The sequence below is a fragment of the Acomys minous genome (genome assembly GCF_964271855.1).
Source record: "Acomys minous genome assembly, chromosome: 12".
NCBI classification, from domain to species: domain Eukaryota; kingdom Metazoa; phylum Chordata; class Mammalia; order Rodentia; family Muridae; genus Acomys; species Acomys minous.
Genome location: NC_140493.1, coordinates 37,081,550 through 37,107,716, shown reverse-complemented (window position 1 = coordinate 37,107,716; position 26,167 = coordinate 37,081,550). Strand labels below are relative to the sequence as shown.

At 40.6% G+C, this 26,167-nt stretch overlaps 1 protein-coding gene across 1 annotated transcript in view; it reads right to left on the bottom strand.

Annotated features, from left to right (window-relative positions):
- Window positions 1–26,167, bottom strand: part of MTBP (MDM2 binding protein) — a 64,754-nt gene that overhangs the window by 5,505 nt on the left and 33,082 nt on the right. Inside the window, exons 13-18 of the mRNA XM_084747905.1 lie at window positions 25,159–25,266; window positions 18,562–18,723; window positions 14,131–14,242; window positions 9,782–9,937; window positions 6,783–6,878; window positions 627–893 (exon numbers count right to left, since the gene is read on the bottom strand). Of these exons, the coding sequence (XP_084604031.1) occupies window positions 627–893; window positions 6,783–6,878; window positions 9,782–9,937; window positions 14,131–14,242; window positions 18,562–18,723; window positions 25,159–25,266 (901 nt within the window). The remainder of the gene's footprint in view (window positions 1–626; window positions 894–6,782; window positions 6,879–9,781; window positions 9,938–14,130; window positions 14,243–18,561; window positions 18,724–25,158; window positions 25,267–26,167) is intronic.

The window sequence follows — 26,167 nt, the reverse complement described above, 5'->3', positions numbered from 1 at the left end:
AGCCATTTGCTTGAAGGTCAATGCAAGCAGGAGACAGGGCAGAGAGAAAGAGAGTTTACAACAAATTCCACACTCAAATATCATCTTCAGGGGCTGGAGAGATGGCTCAGAGGTTAAGAGCACTGACTGCTCCTCCTGAAGTCCTGAGTTCAATTCCCAGGAATCACATGGTGGCTCACAACCATGTGTAACATGATCTGATGCCCTCTTCTGGCATGCAGGTGTACATGCAGGCAGAACACTGTATACATAATAAATAAATAAATAAATAAATAAATAAATACTTTAAAAAGCATATATCATCTTCAACAGGCCAGCGGAGTGCTTCACCTACTAGTGATACCTCTGGTCTGCTTGATTTAACAGCTTGACACTCCCATTATGCTAATGGACTGTGCATTTAAAACAGAAAGCCAAGAAGAGTTCTTTTAATTACTTTCTTTTTATACTTGACAGACAAAACTAGTTAACTACTCAAAATGCAAGCACACTTGCTAGTATGAAGGAATGACTCTGAGAACCTATGCAGAAAGCAGCATAAAAAGACAGGCCAACCATGAAGAGCAATCCTCCAGGGAAGAAACTACTGCTCTGGAGGCAGTGTTCCTGTGAGCTTGACACATCACCTTTTCTGGGGGTAAAGGCAACTGGGATCTGTAGCTCTCCGTTTTAATGCGGAAACTTCAGCTCGGAGTTCGCCTTGCAGTGCTTCTCCGTCGGGGACACTCCGAGGCTCGGACAGAACTGCAGGCGACGGGAGAGGACTCAGCACAGTGGGGACTGGAAAACTGTCTCTGGTGCAGGTGGTCTGGGTCTCATAACGAATGAGACGAGACTGAAGTTCAGAAAATCCCCCATCTCTTTCTAAAGCTTTTTGGTCATCCAAGCAGTATCTAAAACGAAGCAAGAGTATGAAAATCAAACATTCAGGAGAACAATGAGGGTTTTTTTTTCCCCTTTCTAAAAGAGAACAGCAAGACACTGACTTAAAAGTTACCTAGTTTGCTAAGAATTGCTGGAAAGGTGGCTGACATTTCTTTTCTATCTGCTATTCGACAGATAGAAAGGCTGTACAAATGTGAGGTACAATCTGATTCCCCGTCAGCTGTGCTTCTGTGGCAACAGATTCGGCTCATCCTTTAGATTAGTTCCAAACTAGCATGGCTGCTGTTTTAATACTTCTTAAAGCTCCAGCCAACCCTGACTTCTCACCATGACAGAGACGCAACAATGGGAAATGCTGACTCTGCTGGAAAGGGCAAGTTTGTTTTCAACACAAAGATTCATAGGCATTCAAAACTGAAATTCACCCAGCACTCGACTTAGAGACTTTCTTTTAAACTTGTTGGTTGCCTGTCTAGTTGGTTTCTGGTTAACACTAATCCAGCGAACCGATGGTGTATCAGCTACGCAAATGCTGCTGGACTCTAAATCCCATGCTAAGCACAGCAAAATAAGCCTGCAGGGAAAGCAGCGATGGCCGTGTAAAGCTCTCCACTGCCTCCCTCTCCAAAACTGCATCGAGAGCACAAATGACTTCACCCAGAGGATGCTCCACATAGAAACAACTCACGCTGGTCTCTCTCATCTGTCCTTCCCACCTCTAAAGGTGATCTGACATGGTCCCTGATACCAGAGTTCATCTCTCAAGGAATGCATCATTTCTCATCCACCTGACAGCCTGATAAGGCTTTCAGAACTTTATTCTTCCCCTGGGATACATACTTGATTGTAAAGATTACAGACCATATATTTATATGGATTGAAATCTTGGTTCCTTTACCTATTAGTTGTGTGAATTTGGCCGGGTTACTTTATGCTTCTGCTGCCTGACCTGCAAAGTGCGATTTGTCATGCTTATGGACAGGGGCATAATCAGGAGTACCTGTGAGCAGTGTACTAGGGTCAGACTCAGAAACACGCAAACTAGCCACCAAAGGTCCAAGGCTGTGTCCATCATTCCCAGACCTACTTCCCACCACAGTGAGCCTTCCAGCACACTGACCACATGTAGCATGATCGGAACCTAAACTCCGGCTGGTGACTGTAACCATCCCAGTCTAGCATCTCTGAGGTTACGGAATAAGGTCCATCTCACCCTAGGCAATGACGGATCTCATAACCCACTGGAAACCTGAATATATACCCACAGCCAAAGACAATTCCAAAAAGAGTTTAAAGATGCTTTTATAAGAAAAAGAGGAGACTAATATAGAACAGATGGTAGAATAAAGGTCATGGTGAGAGAGGGGCAGTGGTGTCAGTCCAAGGGTCTGAAATGACGGTCTGTATGATGAATAAATCGAGGGATCTAGACTGCAACATGAAGACACCTGTATATGTTCTATTCTGCAAAGTTGCTAACATGAGTCTTTCAATGCTGATTACAAATGGCAAAGAGAGGTAACTGTGTGAGGTGGTGGCTATGTTAGCCTGACTATAGTAGCCATCTCATTCTGGAATATACAATATCATTGTATTACATATCTTATAAATACAGCTCAAATACAGAGCTGCTTTGTAAAGTGTGGTTCTAAAGAATAGTGTGGACTGAAGGAGGCGCTCGCCTCTAAACTACCTCAATGATGAGAGAACAGATCTTCAGCCAGGGGACCAGCTGACGGACCAGCAGGGCTACAGCACAGATCTCAATGCTTGACTGACTCTCTCTAGCCTTTAACTCATTTTGTGAAAAATCAGCAGTAACTCGGAGGTTACTCATACTCTGTCCTGGGATATAAATAAACATACAGTAAAACTACGACCCATGAATTTATGCACAGATTTTGGGCAAGAGGCAATGCAATATCTGATTAGCCTGTATACAGAACTGTTTGAGAGAAAAATATCCTTTGATTATGAGGATATTTTTGTCCTCTAATGTTCTGTTTCTAAGATGTGGACTTTTAACCATCTCATAATCCCAGGCCCTCCCAATGACCTTCAATTTAATTATGTACATTGCAAATGCTCCCTGTGCTGCCATTCAAGTCCCCTTTAAGACAAAGTGACTTGGTAAAAGGAGAGACAGAATCCAAGGTATATATCTGATGTTAGGGAAATATTTATTGATGGATAAATGACTAACAGTTTCATATTTTCTATATAATAGCTAAATGTTTTATGGGTCCTGTGCTGGCTAGTTTTATGTCAACTTGACACAAACTAAAGTCATCTCAGAAAAAGAACTTCAATTAAGAAAATGTCTCCATAAGATGGGGCCATAGGCAAGCCTGTAGAGCATTTTCTTTATTAGTGACTGACGCAGGAGGGCCAGACCATTGTGGGTGGGGCTACCCCTGGGCAGATTGCACTGGGTTCCATAAGAAATCAGGGTAAGCAAAGCATGAGGAACAGGCCTGTAAGCAGCAACCCCAGATTCTCAGCCCGTGAGAGTTCCTGTCCTGACTTCCTTCGTCATAAACTATGGGTGTAGAAGCATAAGCCAAACGCTTTCCTCCTCAACTTGCTTTTGGTCATGGTGTTTCAGCACAGCAATAGTACCCAAACTAAGCCAGGTCCTAACAGAGAAAACTACACATGAGATATTTTGTTTTGTGACTTACCCAAAAAGACCATCCTCATTGCCAAATAGGCAATGAAGAAAAAACTTGCTCTGAAGTTTTTTTCCATGCCATTATTTATACTGAGCACAGCTGTGGGTCATCACTCTAGAAACCCAAATGTAAACAATAACAACAAACTCCATGTTTCTAAGAGTGGCTGTCTCGTACAAAGAGGTTCCTTCTGTCTCAATGTCCCCATCTTAATAAACACAAATTTATAGTAAAAAAAAAAAAAAAGACATATATATATATAGATTTATTCGTTTTTGACTAGGGAGTTAGTAGAGGGAAATTACTCCACAATAAATTTATCGTATGCCACTGTATGTAAACCACATGAGGTTTAGGATACTAATGCACAAAGCAAGTGCTCATTTAATATTTTAATAACTGAACACGAAGAACTTATTGTTTATAAAATCAGATGAATCCTTAATATTTTTCCATATTAAATTTAAACAACAAGGGAAAATGGGGAGAAGATGCACAAGATAAACAAAACTAAATTACCCTACATGTGGAAACACGATCTACAATGCAGTCATATGACAGACGCTCCAGCCAGCAGTTACGATGAAAGAATCATTGTTTTATTCAAAGCAGTGCTTCCGCGAGCTTATAGTGCCAAAGAAGCAAAAAGCTCCTGTGTCCTGGGGGTGTTGGTCAGTGCAGCAAAACAGACATTACCGATGCTGATTTTCTCAGCAGGGACACTCCATGATAATATAAACAGTTGCTTACTGGTTTCAATTCTCAGGTTTGAGTTACATGCAGAATATCTACAACTCCTATTTAAGCTTCCTTAATAGATTAGAATCATTATATATATGCATGCATGAATATTAAGTACAATACTAAAAATAGAGTGGAAGGCTCTGCACCTATTAACATTACGGAGATAGAATTTTACAGGTCATAAGATAAGGAATAGGATTTTAAATATAAATTTAAAAACATAAGGCTGGGTGTGGTGGTGCACACCTTTAGTCCTTGCACTAGGGAGGTGGTGGTAGGTGGACCTCTGTGAGATCAAGATCAGCCTGGTCTACATTGCAAATTCAGGCCAGCCACTGGTATATAGTGAGAGCTTGTCCCCCAAAAAGAAAGAAAAAGAAAACTCAACCAAGAAACCAGCAGCCAGTAGGGAGATAGTTCAGTGGGTAGGAGAGCTTGCTATGCACTCACAAGGACCTGAATTCAGATTCTCAGCACACAACACCAAAGGCGAAGTATGTCAGGGTATCCCATAACCCCAGCTCCAGAAGGGATGGAAGAAGAGAAACAGGATTGTTAGAGCATTGCTGGCGACCAGCTGAAATGAAAATCACTCAACTGTGGGTTTAGTGAGAGACGCTAAAGGGAAGAAAGCAGAGAACAATGGGGGAAGGCATCCTATCTCCAGCTCTGGCCTGTACACATGCATGCTCAGCCACACGACTACACTCTCCTCCCCCTTCCCACCCTCCGCCCCACACAAGACAAAAAGAAATGAAATGTAAGTAAATCAATAACAATTAAAACCAATGAGAAACGGGGAGCCGCATCCCATTTTTCAAAGCAGAGAGTTAGCTTTCTACGGAGACATTAAAAACAGTGTTGCCAGAAGGTAGCCTTTGGAAGGAAAGAAGTAAACACTAAGGGAAACGGAAGCCGACTAAAGCCAAGCACATGTTTCTGAAAAGCAGGACTACAAGTAGACACCAAAAGAAAGAATGTGATGTGAAAGCTGGAGGAGTGACCTGGGGGGGACTTCAGTGGGGATGGGAGAGAGGAGACGGAGGGGTGCAGGAGGTGGGGGACCGTTAACAAAACTAAGGAAGGCTGAAAAAGTGATATGGAAGCCTACTACTTTGTAAGCCAAGTAAAAACTTTAATTTAAAAAGTTTGAAAAAGTACCCTTACCTGAGTGGATGCTGTTGCTCCCAGAAGACAAAGGTTGTTAATGAAAAGCCCATTGTCAGATATAGGGCACCTCCCTATGAATCACTTGGGTCAGGGCACTTTTATAAGGTGGTAGTGAAAAGTAGGTATTATAAAGATACATTGTATAGATGCATAAAATTATTGAAGTATAAATTAAAAGAAAAACATTAGTGGCTGCAGAGGTCCTGGATCCTAGGAGGAACTTGACACTGCTGTTTTGTGAAATATCTGTGATGTCACACTGCATTCTCAACACTTTTATACCTATAGATTAGGGCTGCTCCCACCCTTGCTCTGCGAAGCCTCTGTGTGCTGGAGGCCATGGTTGGCAGAGACTCATAACTGGTCAAAGTGCTGAGAAAAACCAACTCCTGAGTGTTCAGCCCTAAACTGCACCTTTGTGGCACGCCTAGGGAAGAACACAGCAATAGAGGCGGAAGGATCACTAGAGCTGGAGCTCAGGGAAAAGTGCTGGGAAATGCGTCTTCTGGACACGAGGTGGCCATCTGACTTAGCAGCTCACAAAGCTGTGGCCACCAGCACAAGAGCTGCATGAGACTGGGCCTGCCAACACCCCAGCAGGGATTCAGGGGAGGCTCCACACACCCTGAGGAGCTACTGGGAATTAACAGTGCTTAGGGTGTGTGTGTGGGGGGGAAGTAGGGGGTGTCATTTTCTTCAGTGGTGTTGCCATTGATAAGTTGCTCTTATATGCTATAAATGCTTATGCAGGCAACACTAATTAAACTTAATTGTAACATAACACACAGGAAGGAAAGAGTAGCAGGGGCAGTGGTGGGGGCTGTTGAGGAGAAGGACTTTAGAGGGAGAAGGAAGGGGATAAGAAGCCAGTAAAGCAAGGTGACTGTGACCAAACTACATTATGAACGTGCATTAAATCATCAAATAATAAGAGTCAACTGAAATGTTATAATGATTTCCACATAATTAACGTGTTAAATTCAGAGTTCATCTTATCTACTAGTTTCCAAGTAATTACAATATAATTAGTAACCAGGGAACATTAATGTGACCCACAGGGAAAATACATACTAATGATGTATGGCCGAAGAAATTTTGATAAAAATACAGAGTAGCTAAAAAGACGTTTAAATGAACCAAAACTAATTAGTAATCAAATAATTTTTGTTTAGTAGGATAGGCACTATATACTGTTTTGAGGACACACTTTGGGGTCTGCATCAATTGACGCCATTTTATTTTACTTGCACTCCACACTCACGACAAAGAAGCTGTAGCAACAATACACAAAACAATGACTAAAAAACTTACTCAATTCCATGGTAATGGCATTCCGAGGCTTTTTCAAAAGGTAAGACCTGAAGTTTCCGAGGACTGAGTTCTGGTGTCAATACAAAAGGTTTTCCCCTGAAATGAAAAGGGTTTCATGTATATTTAAGGCTTACTACATGACAGAGAGTTAAGTTTCTAAGGAGAAAAGTCTGTCTTCCCTCCTGCATACAAGTTGTTTGTTTGTTTGTTTGTTTGTGTGTTTGTTTGAAATGGTGTCCTGGTTAGTTTCTTGTCAACTTGACATGAGCTAGAGTCCTTTAGGCAGAGAAACCTCGACTGAGACAGTATCTGCATCAGACAGGACTGTAAACAAGCCAGTGGGGCATTTTCTTGAGTGATGACTGCTGTGGGAGGGCTCAACTTACTGTGGGCGGGGCCACCCCTGGTGGGTCCTGGAGAGTAAAAGCAAACAAGCTAAGCAATCTACGGGGAGCAAGCCACTAAGTAGCACTCTCTCCTGGTTTCTGCCTCAGGTTCCTGCCCTGAGTTCCTTCATGATGAACTGTGATACAGAAGTGCAAGCCAAATAAACCCTTTCATTTCTAAGCTGCCTGCAGTCGGTAATTTACCACAGTAATAGAAACTCTAACGAAGACATAAAGCACACAAGTTAATGTAGCTGGATGTGATGGTGCACGCCTGCAATATCCCAGCCCCTGGCAGGAGGAGGTGAGGGAGGGAGAGGGAGCACCATGAGTCCGAGGGCAGCCTGCGCTCCATCAAGGCAGGTCTGGGAAATAGAATGAGATTCTGCTAGGTATGAGTAGTTAATGTATACTAAAAGGCCTAGGAGGGAAATGTGCCGCCCTTTGCCCCATTTGTTTACTGTGCCTCCATTTTAAAAATTACAATGGCACTGACTGAGCGAAAGTTTATGAGAATGAATAAATCGAGACATGAAAATGGTTTGTAATGTAAATTCAAGAAGCAACAGTATTCCTAAAATGTATCATGCCGACCCTTAGTGAAATAAATTTGTGTTCAGTTGTTCAGTTAAAACATTTTGACAGAGGAATAAAGTGTACTTGCATCTTTGGTAATAAACAAAGTATTTACTTCTTCCTAAGTGTATGCAGTCAGCCTGCCATTTATGTGAACAGTCAGCACCCTTCCAAGAATCAGAGGGTCTGGAAACTTAAGTGCTGAACTCGATCTTTGGAAGGATGCTTCAATCAGCAGGCGCCTAGAACAAATCTTAGGGTGAGCTTTCATAAAATACCAATGCTTGAGCCCTTCCTCACCTAAACCTGCACGGCCACTGTGAATAGAAGAGGCCGCTGCAGTCAGGTTAAGATCACTTGAGTGATCCTCACACGGGCCTGCCTTCCTGGATGAGTTACGCCCCACTGGCCTAATGGAATCAGCCACAGGGCTGAAATGCCGAGCTAGTCCCATTGAAATGGGCACACGTCTGCAACAGTGGTTAGTCTTTGCACAGTGAGGTGCAAAGTGCACAGAGGCGTGGATGCAGAGCTGGAAACAGGATGCACGAACGGAAAGGCAGGTAAGCCCAGAAAACCAAACAATGCATCTGCTCTCACACCCCGCCCCGTCTCCTGATGAGAGTAAGAAAAGCTGGCTGCCCTGCTGCCACCAAAGATTACGTACAGAACTTAACAAGCATTTGAAATTATTACATCAGAATGTCAGACACATGCCAATTCATGAATCCTTAAAAAAAATAAAAACCTCTCATATGCTAATACCTTTATTTAAGGTGTTCCACAAAAAGTATCATTAGTAAGCTGCAATGACCTCATTATTTTGATGAGGGACCCTTCAAATGAATAAGTAGTAAAACAGGACTCGTAAGTAGTCCCACACTTTTCACTTCATCATTTTTTACTTCACTCTTTCTCAATGTGCTCTTCTTATTTAATTTTCCTCAGGGTGCAGAGCAACACTGCTAAGGCACCCTTTCTCCCCAGTACCACCCACAAAGGCAACAATACTCTGGCTCTATTTCTGAGATACCTCAGACCCCTTCTGAAATGTACCTTTAAGATAGGTACTCAGCATAGTACAACTCATAACTGGCTTGTAAAAGTGATCGATGTAAGACACAACCTTTATGGTCCTTTAGAAGGTTCTTAAAATAATGGATTAACAATGAAAGAGAAGCTTGGGTAGTAAGCAATTTCCGCAATCTTCACAAGGCACTGACGCTACAATTTCATTTATCCTGTAGCCAATGTCAGCAGCAGCCAAGCATTTGTTAGCCAGCAACTTAGTGGGTGCTGTCTCAGAAGTCAAGTTAGTACAAATTATTTACGCAGACGCTGAGTTCACACTTGGTAATGTCACAGTTTCAAAGGAATCATTACTGCTTTCTCATCCCTTTCATGGAAGGCCATGTTTTCTGCCATTAGTAGGCATGCCTGATACCATCATGCTATGTGGTCACAAAATCAAAACTAGACAGTAATGCAGAAGAGAAAGATTCAAAAATACATATCAAACCTAACTTCTTAAAATGAGTTTTCCAGGCCTGCAGGACAGCTTGGCAGGTAAAGGCTCTTAACAAAGCAAGCCTACATGAGCGGAGCTCAACACCTGGGATTCAAGCAAAGGTGGCAGGAGGGAACGACTCCGCCAAGTTGTCTTCTGACCTGCACATGCACACAGTGGCACACCCAAGCCCCTACACACGTTAAAACAGTCAGAATAAGAATAAAATAAAGGTAAGAAAAAAATTCAAACATGTATCCATTTGTACAGAGTAGACGCCCTTGCAGCTGACTTTTATGAGAGATGTACTGAGCTGTCTTATCATCTTTGTTTCCTTCAAACCCAGGGCCACAAAACAAGAGGACATTTGGTGAATGGAAACATGAGGCTATTAAGGTTAGTGATAGACAGTGGAGGCAAACCTGTGAATTTTGACTGAGCGCACAGCATCAATTAATTACAGAAGGGAAAATACAATGCTACTGTCAAATGACATTTAGAAATTAATTGCAAATAAGTTTACAACTCACCCCCTTTGAATCTGTAATGGCTGAAGATCTCCGACTGGTAATCCATCTGAGGTGAAATATTTCAGCAATTCTTTAGCATCCAGTAATGTGACTGAGTCCCGGGGACCCTCTTTATGGCCCAGCAACTGTTCAGATGAACGAGGTAATGAGCCAGTTCTGGGAAAATAATTTGTATAGTTTTATTAAAGGTGCATTCAAACCCACCACAACCAGGCAATGATGATGAGAGTGAAATCCATTACAAATACAGAAGCAAAGTCAAGAATTACACAGCCAGAGAAGACAGTAACTACAGACTCTTTAGATGTGACCTGTATTTTAAATAACCTGTAGGGCACACTGAAATTTGCAGTTTGTTTTAATCATTCGATATAAATTATCATGATTATGCCGACTATTAAATATAACATGTTAACAATTCAACACTGCAAGGTTACCAATTCTATAAAGTTTAAATTTAAGCTGAAAGGCCACAATATAAATTTCAGAGGCTAAGGACGGAATGTTCCAATTTTCTCTAAATTTAAAAGATTACTTAAAGCGCAGTCATGAAATGAGACAGTAATGGGGACTCTCTCCAAGGTCTCCTCGAGCCATGCTTAGGCCATCATGAACACACACTGCATTATTATTACATCTGAAATGCAGGCGGGACTTTGCATTTCCAAATGATTTTACCTAAAATATACTCTTAATCTTCACAAATTTCCCTGAGAAAAATGGAATAGGTCTTATAGCAAAACAAAATAACACCTAGTGAGTACTTTATAAAATGCAATCAGCACACCGTGCCTAAAAACGACCATAATTCCTATTTCCAACTAAAGATTGCAACACACATCAGCTACATTACAGACTGGAGATAGCACAGCTATTTACAATAGCTCAAAACTAGACCGGCTCCAGCTAGGAGCTGTCTCTGCCTTTATCACTCCATAAGGCAGAAAAATCACACAGCAAGCTACTGAATGAATGAATGAATGAAAATACTTTCATCTCAGGAAATAGTAAACGTTTCATTAGGTCCAGAACCAATCACCATAAAATAAATAAAAATCTTTCAATATATCGATATTGAGTTTAAACACGCAACTTCCTATTAACTTAAAAATTTAACTTATTAACATTTATTTATTTAGTGTGTGGATGCAGGCACGTGTGCACATGTGTGCAGGGCATGTGCTTGTGTTAGTCAGTGTGGGTCATGGGGATGGAAATTGGGTTGTCAGGCTTAGCAACGAGTGCCTTTCCTCTCCTGCTCAGCCATGGTGCCAGCCCCAACAGGATCACATTTTACTTATCACTCAAACACAGTATTTTTTACAAATAATCCTATGATTAAAATACTGGCTTCGACGTGTCGACCCGGAGCTCCGCCAATAAACTGCCTCATGTGTTTACAGCAAAAAAAAAAAAAAAAAATACTGGCATCGAAATTTTAGAGCCATGTTCCTGCACAGTAAGAACCCGCACATGCTGTCAGGGCCATTTCCCCTTTCTAGTCCCATTACTGTTAAATGGAATAGAAATCTAATAAAAAACAGTCAAGCAAGAAAACTCACGAACACTTTCTATACATTTCATACTCCGAGTGGACAGGAACTGCATTGTGAGCTTAATTTAATTTCTATGCAGCTTCTTTAATAGTATCTTACAAAGTTCCTTAACCAGTACTGATCACAATCATGTTACAGGCTAGATGCAATGGGAAATGTATAATTTGCATTTATATAGACTCCAAACACAAGGATATCAAAACAGCTTTTAAAAGACTAATTTGTGATAAATTGCACTATCAAGATATGTCTTAGGTTAAAAAATAACACTGGCAACTAAGCTTCAAACATTTGCATGCACTCGGTCATAATGCCTTCACAACTTTAAAGTAAAACTTGGGTTTTTAACCCCACTCTTAAACGGTAGCAAAAGTCAGGACACGGGTCGCTGAGTCTAAAACCAAATTCTTATGCCTTCTGACTTTCACCCCAGAGTGACTCTCCAGTTCAGTCCGTTTTAACACTAACAAAATTCTGAAAGCATGCAATGTAACATTCGCTCACACAGGAATTCCATGTGGTTTTCCTACTGAAGCACCCCAGTCCTTAGTGACCACTTACTTTATAAACAGGGTTCACTCTGATTTGTGAAGCCACGGTCACAGCTCACAGTTTACTGCGCGGGTCTGACTCTGGCAGAAGCAAGAGAGTCAGGGTGGATGGAGATAAATACCGCAATACGGGAGACACGGGGAGCATGGCCCTTACTGTTTGGAGAAGGACTCAAGGAAGAAAGGGGATGCTTGACCCAGACTCTGCGTGTCTTAGGTGCTCCTGGGTCAAGAGAGGTTTACCCATGCACATTCAACTATCCATTCAAACTGAAATCACAATGCTCACGTACCTGGGACTAAACCCACACTAGGGCTAAGAACAGGAAGAAGAAAACAGAAGGACCCAGAGGTCAGAGAGTCTCAAGAGGAGGTAAGCTACTTGCAAGTACCTCAGTGTCAACTAGAGAAAAACCTCAACAAGAAACTATGTCTGTTTCCCTTTCCAGGAAGCCACAGGGAGCCTAGATTTGGGATCAGAGAAGCAAAGGGCACAAATCAAGAGTGTCAGTAAAGAACACCAATGCAAACAGCACCTGTGCATAGCACGCTTCTCCCAGTTGCTAGGTGCCTGCTCTGAAGATATGGGAGCTGTGCTACTGTTTGCATGTGTGGGTACTGGTTTTCTTTTGATTACCTCTCCACTAAAAGGAGCTCATAGAGAAAATCGGCATTGGTGTTCTTCCTCATGTGCCCCCAGTGCCCATCAACTGGTATTTAATCAACACTTGTGGGCAAGTATGAAAAAAGGTCACAGAATGATAAACAAAAGAGCCAAGCACTGAAAGAGAAATGTGAGAGTGCTTTACTACACTAATCCACCAACTATACACAGAGTCCCTGCTATGCACCAAAGCCAAAGACCAAAGAAAGGTACCTGCCTTTTAGACTACCTACTCACCACGTGTGGACACATACAGAGGAAAATCAGAGCAGTTTCACGTGACTTACCCCATTTTACACACTCCCCTATATATTCATATATGTGTGTGCTGGTTTAACCTTTTGTTAACTTCACACAAGCGAGAGTCACGTGGGAGAGGGAGGTCTCACCTGAAAAACTCCCTCCATCAGAGTGGCCTGGAGGTAAACCTGTGGGCGGTTTCCTGATGTGAGAAGGCCACACCCAGTCAGGGCAGGTGGCCCTGGGTTGTATAAGAAAGGCAGCTGAGCATCATCTTCAGCTTTCTGGCCCAATATAACTGACAGACATATTTTCGAGGCCGGAACTACTGAGGACTTGCTTACCCTGCTTTGGAAGAATTTGGCCATCGACTCTGCCTGCATCCAAGCTTGCCCATTTTTAGGCAGAATTCTGCCTGTGGCAGAAATGAGGGCGTTATAGAGTGTTGGATGACTGTTCAGGCAGTAAACTGTCTCTGTCAGTTTTTCATTTTGGAAGCTTCCAACCTGCACTCCCTGTTTACTCTGGTAATTAAGGTTTTTTATTCCTTCTCAAGTCTCTGATGGAGTTGAAGACCAGATAGTTTAGTCTTACAATTAAGCTTAGTTGGTTAAGATGTTTTTAGATCAAGATAGAGGTTTTAATTTAATAGAGATGAGATATGATAGATATGGATTTTCATTCAGAATTTTAGACTCAACAAGATAGGAAAGATGTTTACTTCAAGTTTGCCAAATACGAATAGCCAAATCACTATAAATGTAAGTAACATTTATATAATTCCTGATTATTTTGTGGTTTTTTTCTGCTGTACGTAATTTATTTTATTTATATGTAATAATATAGTATGTGTTTGAAAAAAAAAAGGGTGGGGGGAGAAAGAAAGCCAGTTGAGCAAGCATGGGAAACGAGGCTCCTCTGTGGTCTCATTTCTGTTCTTGAGCCCAGGTTCCCACCCTGCTGGAGCTGCTGCCGTGACTTTCCTCAGTGACGAACTGTGTTTGGAACTTATAAGCCAAATAAACACTTTCATCCCCAATGTTTTTCTGGCCAGTGTTTTATCACAGCACTAAAGAGTGTATGTTGATGGAGGATGATCAATAAACATACAGTATTCACTGGTTATGCACACTTGTAAATACTTGTACACTGAAAGGGAAGATGATCTTTCCCTTTTAGCTGACATGCTACTCTACTGAGTTGCTACTTACTAAAGAAAGCACAGATTTTTCTTGTATAATGAAATTATACACTACTGATATGATATTAAATAATTAAAATACTAAGAGATCTCATTTGAAAATATTGAACATGCCCTTCTACAAACTCAAATATTACCTCGTTTTTTGTTTAGCTTTTTCAAAAGTTTCTAAATTCTGAAGAACATGTCTTTCTGGCCATTCCAGAGGATTGGTTTCCATTGAAGAATAAGGTTCAACTGTACTGGCATCTAAAAAGAGAAAAACAAACATCAGCATTGATAAACACTAACACAACGATGCTCTATGTAAAACTACATCTCACTCTGGGTGTGATGACACCTGCCTGTAATCCTAGTATGTGGGAGGCTAAGGCAGGAAAATCACAATTTGAGGCTAGCTTAGGCTTTATAATGAGTTCAAAGCCAACCTGGACTAAGTAGTGAGAATATCTCAGAATAAACAAACAAACAAACAAGCAAATAAATAATTAGTAACAGATGTACAGATAAAGGTGTGTGTGTGTGTGTGTGTGTGTGTGTTTGTGTGTGTGTGTGGTGTGTGTTTGTGTGAAGGCTAAGAACTCAACTGAGGCATTTGTTAAAAACCTGTCCAATCACTTGAACTATATAAAATGTTACTGAGAAGACTGTTGGAAATGAAAATAAAATATCTTCAGTTAAAGCTTCGGAGCTACTCCTGGTAAGATGTAATGAACCCATTAAGGCTCACATGGAACAAATGCACACATTAGCAATTTTTTAAAGATTTATTTATTTATTATGTATACAGCAGTCTTTTTGCTGCATGTACTCCTGCATATCAGAAGAGGGCCCCAGATCATATTACAGATAGTTGTGAGCTACCATGTGGTTGCAGGGAATTGAACTCAGGTCCTTTGGGAGAGCAGCTAGTGTGCTCTTAACCCCTGAGCCCTCTCTCCAGCCTCAAGTTAGCTGTTCTTAGTGAAAGAGTTCAAATGAAAAGGAAACCACTCTATACTGAACACAATAAATGCAATGTGACTTTCATAGTAGAAATAGAAGTCAGTCTAAGTAGAATGAAAAGTTTCATTTCTTTTAAAAAAAGACTACCTCATTCTCAAGAGTTTAATAAATGACCAATATTGCTTATACGGCTCTTAAGGTTACTTCTGAAATATTCTCACTTATCTGTTAGTCAAAGATGCCCTCAAATCACTAAAATTCAGTATCATTTGACTCCAACAGTACTGTATAGGTGGGGACCATCTCACTGGCCACTATGCCACAGTAAGTCACGCCGAGGCTGCACCTAACTGCAGAACCTAAAGGGGCAGCTTCCATCCCCACTGAAAAGCATTAGCTTAAACGCTGGCAAAATTACTAACTGTGCCACTTTTTTGAATTTTAACCTTACCTTGATTTAAGAATTACTTTAAACTACTATACAGCATTCTAATCAATGACTCAAGATGACTGGACATTCACTGCTCAAGTCACTGCTGACAGAGTACTGTTTTAGGTCTGTAAAGTGTTACAAAAACGGAAGTAACCGCCTCTTATTTTCTCTCTCCTTATTAAACTATTTAACATTGAATATTTCAAAGGATCTTCTAATACCTACATTTGGATGTCCTCAACAACCATCACCAAAACACACAATTTCCCATTTCTTTTTAACAGTGGAGAAATCCATCTTATTGGGTAATGAGCTTTATAGCAAAGCAATGTGCTTCTTAATGGAGACATGCTTTGTAATAAAAACATACAGAAAGTAATCAATAGCAGTTCTGTACCACTACACACTCTGAATTCATAATAGGATTCAAGTTATCATTAAAAAATATACAAATTGTCCCTGCATATAAAAATAAAATTATTAACTGAGTATATAACATATAAATATGAATGGCATAGTCTAATATTTAAAAACAGTGAACACACAGTAATGAATATCAGGTCTTTGGGTAATAACTAAACATAATTTTTACAGTAAAATAAAACAATATTTTACTTATTTGCTTCTCAGAATACTATATCACCCCCCCTTAAAAATGTAACAAAATGTTCCCTGAGAAATCAAGAAAATTATTTTTTGTAATATCTTATTTTACAAATATAGAAATAGAAATAGAACCAATACAATTAGGAAAATAGGAAAAAGTGGCCTTCATATTGCAAATTCCAGCAAATGGAAAGGTAGTAAAATTACTACATGTAGCTAATGAGGATAAGCCACTACAATCTTACAGCCAAAGTAAGAATAAATCACAATGAACAAGTAGCATTTATCAATAGTATGAACTAGTTCATAAAGGTATTATAAACAGAATACCAAATGTTTGAAATAATCAAAGGAATTACAATCTCATTTTATTATTTCCAATATCGGTGAATAATAATCTCAATACTATTAACAAGCTCATTTATATAGCCTTGCTATATGCCCGGAAGTGCCAAGAAGATGCCCCTTGTGTCAGACATCAGGCACCACAGACACTGAAGTCTTCGGCACCTTCAGCAGTGAGTCAATAAGCCAGCTACATTATGGACTCTTCTACATGTCACTTGTCACTTGTTATACTGGCTAGGGTTTCCACAAAAAAAATGCAAACAGTAGACATCATCTTGGATTGCTAATAACTATCGCTATGCCCAGCTGCAGTGTGCCACCATATGAAACTGATTGCCCTTACTAGTTTTACATGCAGTTCAATTTACATGTGGATGCATTTATTCAAATCAAAGCTACAAGAATGTTAATGGTCACAACTGGATTCATAGGAGTCATACTCAAATGTGCAACCTGTCAATTTGCCATTCACGGTCCACACGTCTTCATCCACTTGTTTAGTGTGTAACTTGGGGAGGCCCTCCTCCTGTATGATAGGCTCTGGGCCGGGCCCTACAGCTGAGACAGCAAATAAATGTACTCTGTATCCTTAAGACTACATGGCGTGCAGAGAAGACAAGTATCAGTAACAGTCAGATACATTATGCACCATTTAAATCTATGCCACATAAAGTGAGAAAAACAGAAGAGTACCAACAGGATGTAAACAGTTTGAAGTGGTCAAGGCCCGGGAAAGCCTCAGAGAAGAGAACACCAGAGCATCCACAGAGTAGATGTAAGTAGTCAGGAAAGAGCTGACAGAAAAGGATTCTAGGCTGAGGATATGGCCTATGTAAAGCCACAGAGGAAAAGAAAGGGACATGGCACAGAAACAAGGTGACTGTTGAAATAAGGAAACAGAAATGTACTTTCTGGAAATCAGACGGAGTGCAAAGCAAGGGTCAGCTAAGGTCTGTATAAGCCACAAAGAGGATGATGCAGTCTGTGCAAATGGGAGCAATCAACACAGTTTGAGCAAAGGAATGCCATGTGGCTTTGGAGGTAAAGCAAGCACACCTACAGTCCAATGTCACTGGGGGCAGGCCCTGAGAGTCAAAAGACTTGCCCCACTCCTAGTCAGCTCTCGAGCCTTGAGGATCAAGATGTGAGCTCTCAGTTGTCCCTGCTGTCATGTCTTTTCTGCACCCTTATGGACTCTAGACCTCTGAAACCATAAGCCCAATTAAATACCTTCTCTTATAAGTCAGGTAAAATAACCAAGGAGATCAAAAGGCCATAGACCTCAGTACAAAAATCAGAATTGTATGCAATCCTTATGGTGCTGTTGGATTTTCCAGGCACATTGTTCCCAGGAACTGAATCCAACAAGGTCTACTTCCCCTGTTCCCATAAACTTCCTTTCTCTCCTATCTAGGGTAGGTGGGTTGGAAGGGAGGTATAAGCACTTAAAGAACCCCAGATAAAGTAGGTTTGGAAAAGTTGGAGCCCACACAGGGCTCACTGCTTTCACACACTGCTTTACAGGCAATGTCATCTGGCTGAAAGTCAAGGAGAATGATGTTCACTTCTCTGTGAATATATACAGTGTCATGGAAAGATGCAAGTAAGCATCGTTGCTACTTTGATTCTGTGGGTTTTTTTTTTTTCTCCTTCATTAGCCTATGCAATAAAAATGGTTCTCATAAAATAAAAACAATTGTCCTCTGTTTCAAACTGTGTTAAGAGCCTCCAGTGTTTTCTTACCAGACACCAGAAAGCTTCCTCATACTCAACGTCCCCATGACATCAGACTCCAGAAAAGAGGAAGAGCTCAGTAAATGAAGAACTGCGTCCAAGTTTACCCTGTGAGGTGAGGTGACTCTGTGACCCAGATGAGTGGCAGCTATGTCATAGGCCATGGCTCTGCCTGTATCCAGTTCACTGTATAGATGTTATTTTCTTCACTCCTTGAAACTTATTCCTTCTAGCCACTTAGTAAGCCGAATAAGACCATAGAATGCTTCCTCATCTACTTAAAAATGGTTAAACTAAACAGGCTTGACGAATGGTGTTTTCAAAGTCTGTCGTATTTAAATAAGGTGAGTTCAGGTAAACACATGTAGAAGCCAATATATCATTCTTTAAATGTATGAAATATATTCTGACTTGGCCAATATAGCTTATAAAATTTAATTTAAAATGCTAAACACTCCCCCCCACCTCCACCACCAAAATTTAAAGTAATAAAAAAGCTCACCGTTTACCAAGCCAGCAGCTTTCATTTTGTCTGTCTGTGTTAAAGCTGCTTTAGGGGTGAGGGCATCAAAGTGATCTAGGAAGCGCTCCCTCGTGAGCACCAACAGACTTTTGAGTTCATCAGCAGAAACTGCTTCAGGCTGGTTTGCAGCCTTTCTTCTTTCTGCAGGACAAACAGGCACAGTTAACCATGGGACATTTTTTGAGCACCTGCAGTAGTAGTTCCTGTGTCTACTATTTTTACATATATTTTTGAATGCAACAACAAATACCTATGTTCTTATGTAGCCACCTTTTCATTTTGATCTTATTTATAGATAAAAGCAAGAATTTGTGAAATGAGGAAAAGAGTAATAGGTTAGCATTAAGAGCTGCTAGACAGTAAAGGATGGCTTACAGGCCTTCAGAAACATAGAGCACTAAAAATGGTCTTACATTAATGTTCATATGATGACTGTTCTTGGTTGACAACTTGACTACATTTGGAATTAACTAAAATCCAAAAGTGGAAGGGACACCATTGAGGTTAAGTTGAACTTAATTTGAAGTAGGAAAATTCATTTCTAATCTGGATCTTGAGGTGGGAAGACATACACCTTTAATCTGGGCCACACCCTCTGCTGGAAGCCTATATGACGACATGGAAGACGGAAGCTCTTGGCTTTTGCCTGTTTGCTGTCGCCTCACTAGCAAATCCTTCCCTTCACTGGCATTAGAGCCCACTTCAGCATCTCCTGAAGACCAAATGAGACAATCAGCCTCATGGACTGAGCACCTACTGGATTCTTCGACTTTCCTTTCACAGCCACCAATGTTAGATTAGCTGGATCACAGCCAGTAAATCATTCTAATAAATCCCCTTACTCTGTATTTACAGAGAGTCATCCTGTAAGTTCCGTTACTCTAGAGAAGCCTGACTAATACAGCATATAAAATTAACACCCATAAAACTTTCTATTAAATACAACCATAGATATTCCTCTTTCTTCCTTCTCCAATCTTAAAGTCAGGGCAAAACACTAAAACAGAACAGTAACAAGAAAGAAGTGACACTTCTGAACAAACCATGAGAGACAGAAATAAGTGGTAAACTGAGTCAATAGAATGGAGGAGGGATCACTTGATGTGCTTGCAGAGAACACTGCCATGGAGCATGGACAAATGTAGTGAGGTACCATCCTCAAACCCGACTGGGCATAAAGGGTTGGTTAACGAGAGCTCAGGCTCTGCTGCTCATCACTCCAGCGGCCAGCCTCAGAGACAGGCATCACTGCTTGGCGTTGTCTTAATAGTTGCAAACAGTGGAACTTCAGGAATGAAAGGTCATGTTAAAGACAGGGTTAAATATAAGCTAAATAAAAGCCCCAAGACCTCCCACCAGTGGTAACAATACCCCACTGAAAGGATTAGAGTTAGAGAGATGTATTCAGCTTTGTGACACTATGACAAAGATGGCCATATACACAGCTCTCCTGGGCCACATGTAGCCAGTGGGCCACAAGAGGATTTTAAGAATAAAACATAAAACTGAACACCCACAGGAAGAAGAGCCCTGGATGCTGATGCTGATGAGGATAGAGGCAGGCTCAAATCAGAGTACTGAATCCACTCCCTCCCCTTCCCCAGTGATGTTTGCCAGGCATTATATTAGAGGCTGGAAAGAAAAGCTTTGGTTGGAAACAGGATGGACAGAAAACAATCACAAGCCTTGAAAAGGGTCTCAGGGGATAGGGATCTGCATTTCTTGTGCTACCATTCATTACCCAGGTAAGAACTTCCACCCAGGAAGACTTCCAGCTCCTTCATGCTCCAGTCACTCACCCAGCTGGATATGCCCAAACAGACCGTGACTAATCCTTCCTCTTTTACATTCACCACAGCCAGCCCAGACTGTATCCCATCTCTGCAGTATGGCAGGGACCTCCCCTCATGTGGTTGGTCTGCAGTTGGCCAGTTCTAGCAGTTATCCAAAAGCTACGTTCAAGAGTTGGTATGTGTATGAGCAGCCAGCTGGGCCATGATTAAAACATCATACCACTTTTACCTGTAATTTATCTGTACACTTTTTTAGGTGGTTCCTGAATTGGTTGCAACTTTGGAAGAAGAGGTGTTATTGGGTTCTTTCAAGCGGGGGAGAAAAAAAAACCACAACCATGCCAGGGTAACAAAGAGAGGCAAAACAAAAGGAAAAAAAAAAGATTCAAGAAAAACCAAAAACATTGTAGAAAACAAGAGAAAGAATTAATATTTTCCTAAAATAAAGATGATACTCAAATAAGTGCGGCTGCTTTGATGAAGGAACAATTATGGAACAAAAAAAGAACTCCTTGCCAGGTGTGCTAGTGTACACCTGCAAACTTAGCATGCCAGAAGTGGTACTAAAAATGAAAGCTCTGAGAGCTCAAGGTCATCCTCAGCTACACATCTAGCACATCACTAGGCCACATGAGACCCTGTCTCAAAAATCAATCAATCAAGACTCCTACTTAGTTGAGAACTCAAATGTTTAAAACTCCATAAAGTGTCTGTAAAATAAAACAAGAGTATGTAGAGACGGAAAACATGGTGAAAATAAATAAATAAATGGAAGGAAGGAAGGAAGGAAGGAAGAAAGAAAGAAAGAAGAAAGGAAAAGAAAAGAAAAAAGAAGTGTTCTGTCCTGGAACATTAATAAATAGCTCTGTAAGAGGTCTTCTGCTTTTTAGAGGGACTACCAGCTGATTGCACAGAAGGAAATAAACTGAGGCTTCTGACTTTCTCACTGAAAAGAACAGTGTCACGATTCTGATTTTACTTTTAACATTTCTGGCCACAGATCTAAGACTAGTTGGGGATGGTCTATTAAAATGGCCTATCACGTAAACAGCTCCGTAAATCAGGTATGGGGGTTTGGGGGTGAGGGATACATACTATAATTCAGAGGAAAGCTTCTGGAGAAAATACTTTCAGGCAGTGGGTCAAAGCAATAAACCAAACAAGATCACTGTGGCAGATAGGAGTGGGTTAGACTTCTCAGAACAGGACAAGAGGCAGCACTGTGTCATAATATAGTCCACAGCTCAGCAGAAAACTTAGCTCCACTCTTACAATGTTACCCGATCCATGCCTTCATTGTTCAGGGTCACTGGTAAGGGAAGTGAAGATGACTCAGAGACACTCATTCTTTATCTGCCACGGTTAGGTGTTAAGAAAGCCCCTGAACCTGGATATAGATAATATCACTCTATCTAAAAACAACAAGAAAGGCCTGACCTCGCTGCGAGGCTGAGACTAGCCGCACAGGCAGAAAGATGACGAGGGTGGGAAAGGCACTGCTGTTTCTCATGTGAAGTTGTCCAGTATCACCTGAATTTTCAGACTGTATCTACTTATTACTTTGATACAAATATTTCTTTTAAAAACATTTCTAGACCAATCACATTTTCTTCTACAATAAATCTGTTATCCTGTAAACTGATAGGAATTCAATAGCCATTTAACTTACTGCCTTCGAGGCACTATCGCAGGTCCCAGGTCCAGAGGTTTCAAAATATTACATTCTTCTAGGTATGACTAGTGCAAAATAGGGCAAGGCAGTTGGTGAGAAGCAGCCACCACCCTCCCCTTTAGAACATCAGCTTTGTGACTCAGGCCTTGGAACACCCTACCTCACTGATGGGGGTATTCTTGAGGCCTTGCAGATTTAGGTCAAGGTTAAGAAACAGAAGCTTTCTGTGGCCAAAAGTATTAACAGTAAAATCAGAGTTGTGACACTATTTCTGTAAGATCTTCTCAGCAAAGAAATCAGAAGCCTCGGTGTATTTCCTTTCTGTGCAATCAGCTGGTAGGCCTTCTGAAGCAGAAGACTGAATGGCTCGCTTTTCTAGGAAAGGCACAGAATGAGCAGTGTGCTTCAGGACCAAGTCCTCATTTTATTAACTAAAACTATACTAGAGGCTCAGAACAGCTTGGAAAGCAGGCTAAGAAAGCACGCGGACCCTAATAACACAATGAGGGAGGAGATGTAGATGAAGTTTAACAGTGATGAATTACATTTAAGTTACAAAAAAAAAAAAAAAAAACCTCTATACAAATAAGTTTGCATATAACTGAGAGGTAAGCACTCAGGAGGAAAGTTAAAACTCTGAAATGGGTCAGCAAAGGAATGCTATATTCTTTATTAAATAGCTAGCAGTAAAGAAAACTCATTACTGAGAAATATCTAAAATCCATCAGCTGAATATGAATCAGGATTGTAGTGGGTTCTATGAATTTTTAAAAGATATGAAGACACGTGTGTTGAGTCCAATACTGGAGAGAACATTGCTTTATTCTATTTGTCTGACATCATACTGGAGTTTCTAGTTTAAAAACTTGACAGCATTCGAAAACGTTTTCTTGAAAAAAAATTACTGAGGTAAGACTATTAGCTGTCTTTCCAAGTCTAAAAGTTATAAATTACAAAATTTAAGAATATTAAATTATAAAGTTATGCTTTCTGTATCATTACTCTAGTAGAGCACATATTTTTAAACAAAGTTGAACTCATTTAGAAAGGTAAACTCTACAAGCTTTGATATTCATGTTATTTTAAACATTATTATGTCTCAATGACATGATTAATTAGTACATTTTTACAGAAACTCTTCAGTTCTTCATATTTAGAAACAGGTGAGGGAAATATTACAAGAACTGGACTGTTTATCCCTTGCTTTATTGGTATTTTAAGGATATCTTTTTGAAGGTTTGTTTTATGCTTTTTATCAATGTCAAAAGACGGACTTTTAATAGATCCCTTTTACTACATTCTTTAGTTTTCACAACATGAAGCTGTGTTTAAAACATGTCTCTTCAGACCTCACACATGGAAAAACCACTAAAGAATACACTCAGACATGCGAACACCGGGAACTTTTGGCCGTTACCTTCCCTCTGCCTCTTGAAACACACAATTGTACCGATCTATTTTTTGCTACCAAAATTTTAATTCAGTAAACTGTCTGGGAAGAGATGAGATTTTTTCAGCAAGGACTGTCGTCACAAATGGATTCACTGGGTCATTAATCTGCACCAAGGTTTAATGCCTCAGATTCCCAATTCACACTTACATGGCATGTGTAAGTGCACGTGTGTGGGTGCACATGCATACATGTGTGGAGGCCAAGGTATACTCCTTCATTGTTCTCCACATTCTTCTCTGTAACATTTAATTATTCCGTGTGTTGGGGGATGAGGTACATGTACAGGGAGGATGATTTGTAGGTGTGAGTTCATTCCTTCTAGTGTGGGTCCCAGGGATAGAGCAAGTCACCATGCAGCAAGTGCCTTGACCCACTAAGCCGTTCTCCTGGCTACGCTCCATGTTATTTCTTGAGGCAAGGTCTCTTACTGAATCTACAGCTCACCAGTTGGCTTGCTGGCTAGTCGACTGCCCTCAAATGTCACAGGTGCACACCACCACACTCACCTTCTACATGGATGCTGGGGATCTGAAATAAGGTCCCATGCTCCGTCGCAGGCACTTACCAACTGAGCTATGCATGTCCCCAGACAAACATGTACTAGCATTTAACTTGTTTTCTTGTTCACCTTTGTGTGTGTGTGTGTGTGTGTGTGTGTGTGTGTGTGTGTCTGTGTGTGTGTGTCTGTGTGTGCGCACATGCGACAGTGCTCATGTGGAGGTCAGAGTCATTTCTCTCCTTATGAGTTCTAGATACAGACTCAAGTCACCAGGCCTGGAGGTAGCACCTCTGCCCACTGAACCATCTGCCTTCCATGTCCCATCTTTTACTGAAACTGATTTTCCTTTTTTAATAATACTTTCCTTGAACAAACATCAACAAAGTAATGTACAATTACCTTGGCTTTATACAAGTCAAAAAAACTTTGCAATGTTTACATGAACAACTGACTAATGAATATTTTTAAAATATTCTAAATTAATTCTAAAATTATTTTCTCCTTACTAAACAGACTACTGAATTCAACTGAGGGATTTTCTTAGCAATTATATATCAGTGATTTAAAGTATATTGATATTAGGCAACACTGCATGCTTAATATTTCTAAACATTCAGACAGATATCCAATATGATATTAATGATGAAAGAAAATGCCTAATCTCTTTTTAAAAAAGTGTTAAGTCTCCCAGCCAAGAAAACCCAATGATGCCAACTTCAGCATGTGACCTGTGCTTAGTTACCACTAGTTCTTAGTGACGGTCAAAGCGAAGAATCAGTGTGCAAGTTAACATACTAACTTCACTCTCTTCTATTTTCAGTTTCTACCAAAACTACACGAAGATGACATGCACTAAGTAGAATAACAAACGTCCATGTCTTTTTCTGAGATATGGCTCAATGCATACCTTTTGTAATGTGAACTATCCCCAGCCAAGTACGTTTTTAAAATATTTACACTGATGTACTGACAGTCAAGATAATCTGAATCCAATAATACTAACATTGCAGACCTCTCCCCCGCCTAGCTTCATATTACACACAGCTCTGGGCATCACCCTGAAACAACAGCATGCACAGGAGGAAGTGCGTAAGCAAAGTGGCTCACAGTAAGCAATCCAACCTTCTTACATAAAATCAGTGCCCTAACGGGTACTTACTCAGGCATTCTTTCAAAGCCAAAACTTGAATGCTGGCTAACTGTTTCTCTCTCTGTAAAATCTGCTCCTCAGAAAAACTTGGGAGCGAGGAGAAGTCAAAAGGAAAACCTGAGAAATAAGAAAAAGTCAGCATTAATGATATTCTATGCTAATAACTAAAATTTAGTTCCTAGGAAACGTGTTAGGACATGACTAGAAAAATAAAAGGCAATGACTCACCTCTCTTGATCTTAAATATTTCAAAGTAACAATTAAACATGGGGAAATGAGCATACTAAATTGTTCTGTATTTTAATCTTTGATCTGATTCTTAATTCCTTGGGGTAATATGGGCACCGGAGTAGACTTTGTACATGGTGTTCTCTTCTACCTACTTATAAAATAAGGACAGAACACGGTTTCTCATTTCTAAGTCCAGGTTCCTCCAGGCCCCAAAAAGAATCAGACATCCACCAATAGCCCTTCATTCAGTTCGTTACATAATGAATATAGGATAAAGCTACACAAGACGTCCCAGGACTGACTCGGCTGATGCTGATGCAGTCTTTTCTGCTTGTGTGTAGTTGTCAGATAACTAGAGTGTGCACTATCAGGCCATATACAAGGAAGCTGGAGGGCTGTTCCCCTCTCACCTTCAAGGGAGGGCTACTCAGAACTGTCTAGGGAGTCATGTGAACCCTGAAGCACATAACCCAGGGAACGGTGCCTTCTGCTGTCCTCAACTGTGCTGTAAATAGGACACAAGCTGTCAAGATTCTGTGTGTACCACACAACTTAATTAAGTTTTGCGAGGCTGGCTTAGGATGGAGCCACAGCCTGGGCTGTGGCTGTCCCTCTACACCCTGTGAGTAATAAGCCTATTAGCATAGCTAATATAGATAGATAGATAGATAGATAGATAGATAAGATAGATTGATCTATATATATATGTATATAATACATATTAGCTATGTCAATAGGCTCATACATATACACCCATACATAACCATCTAATCAAGCCCTATGAGAA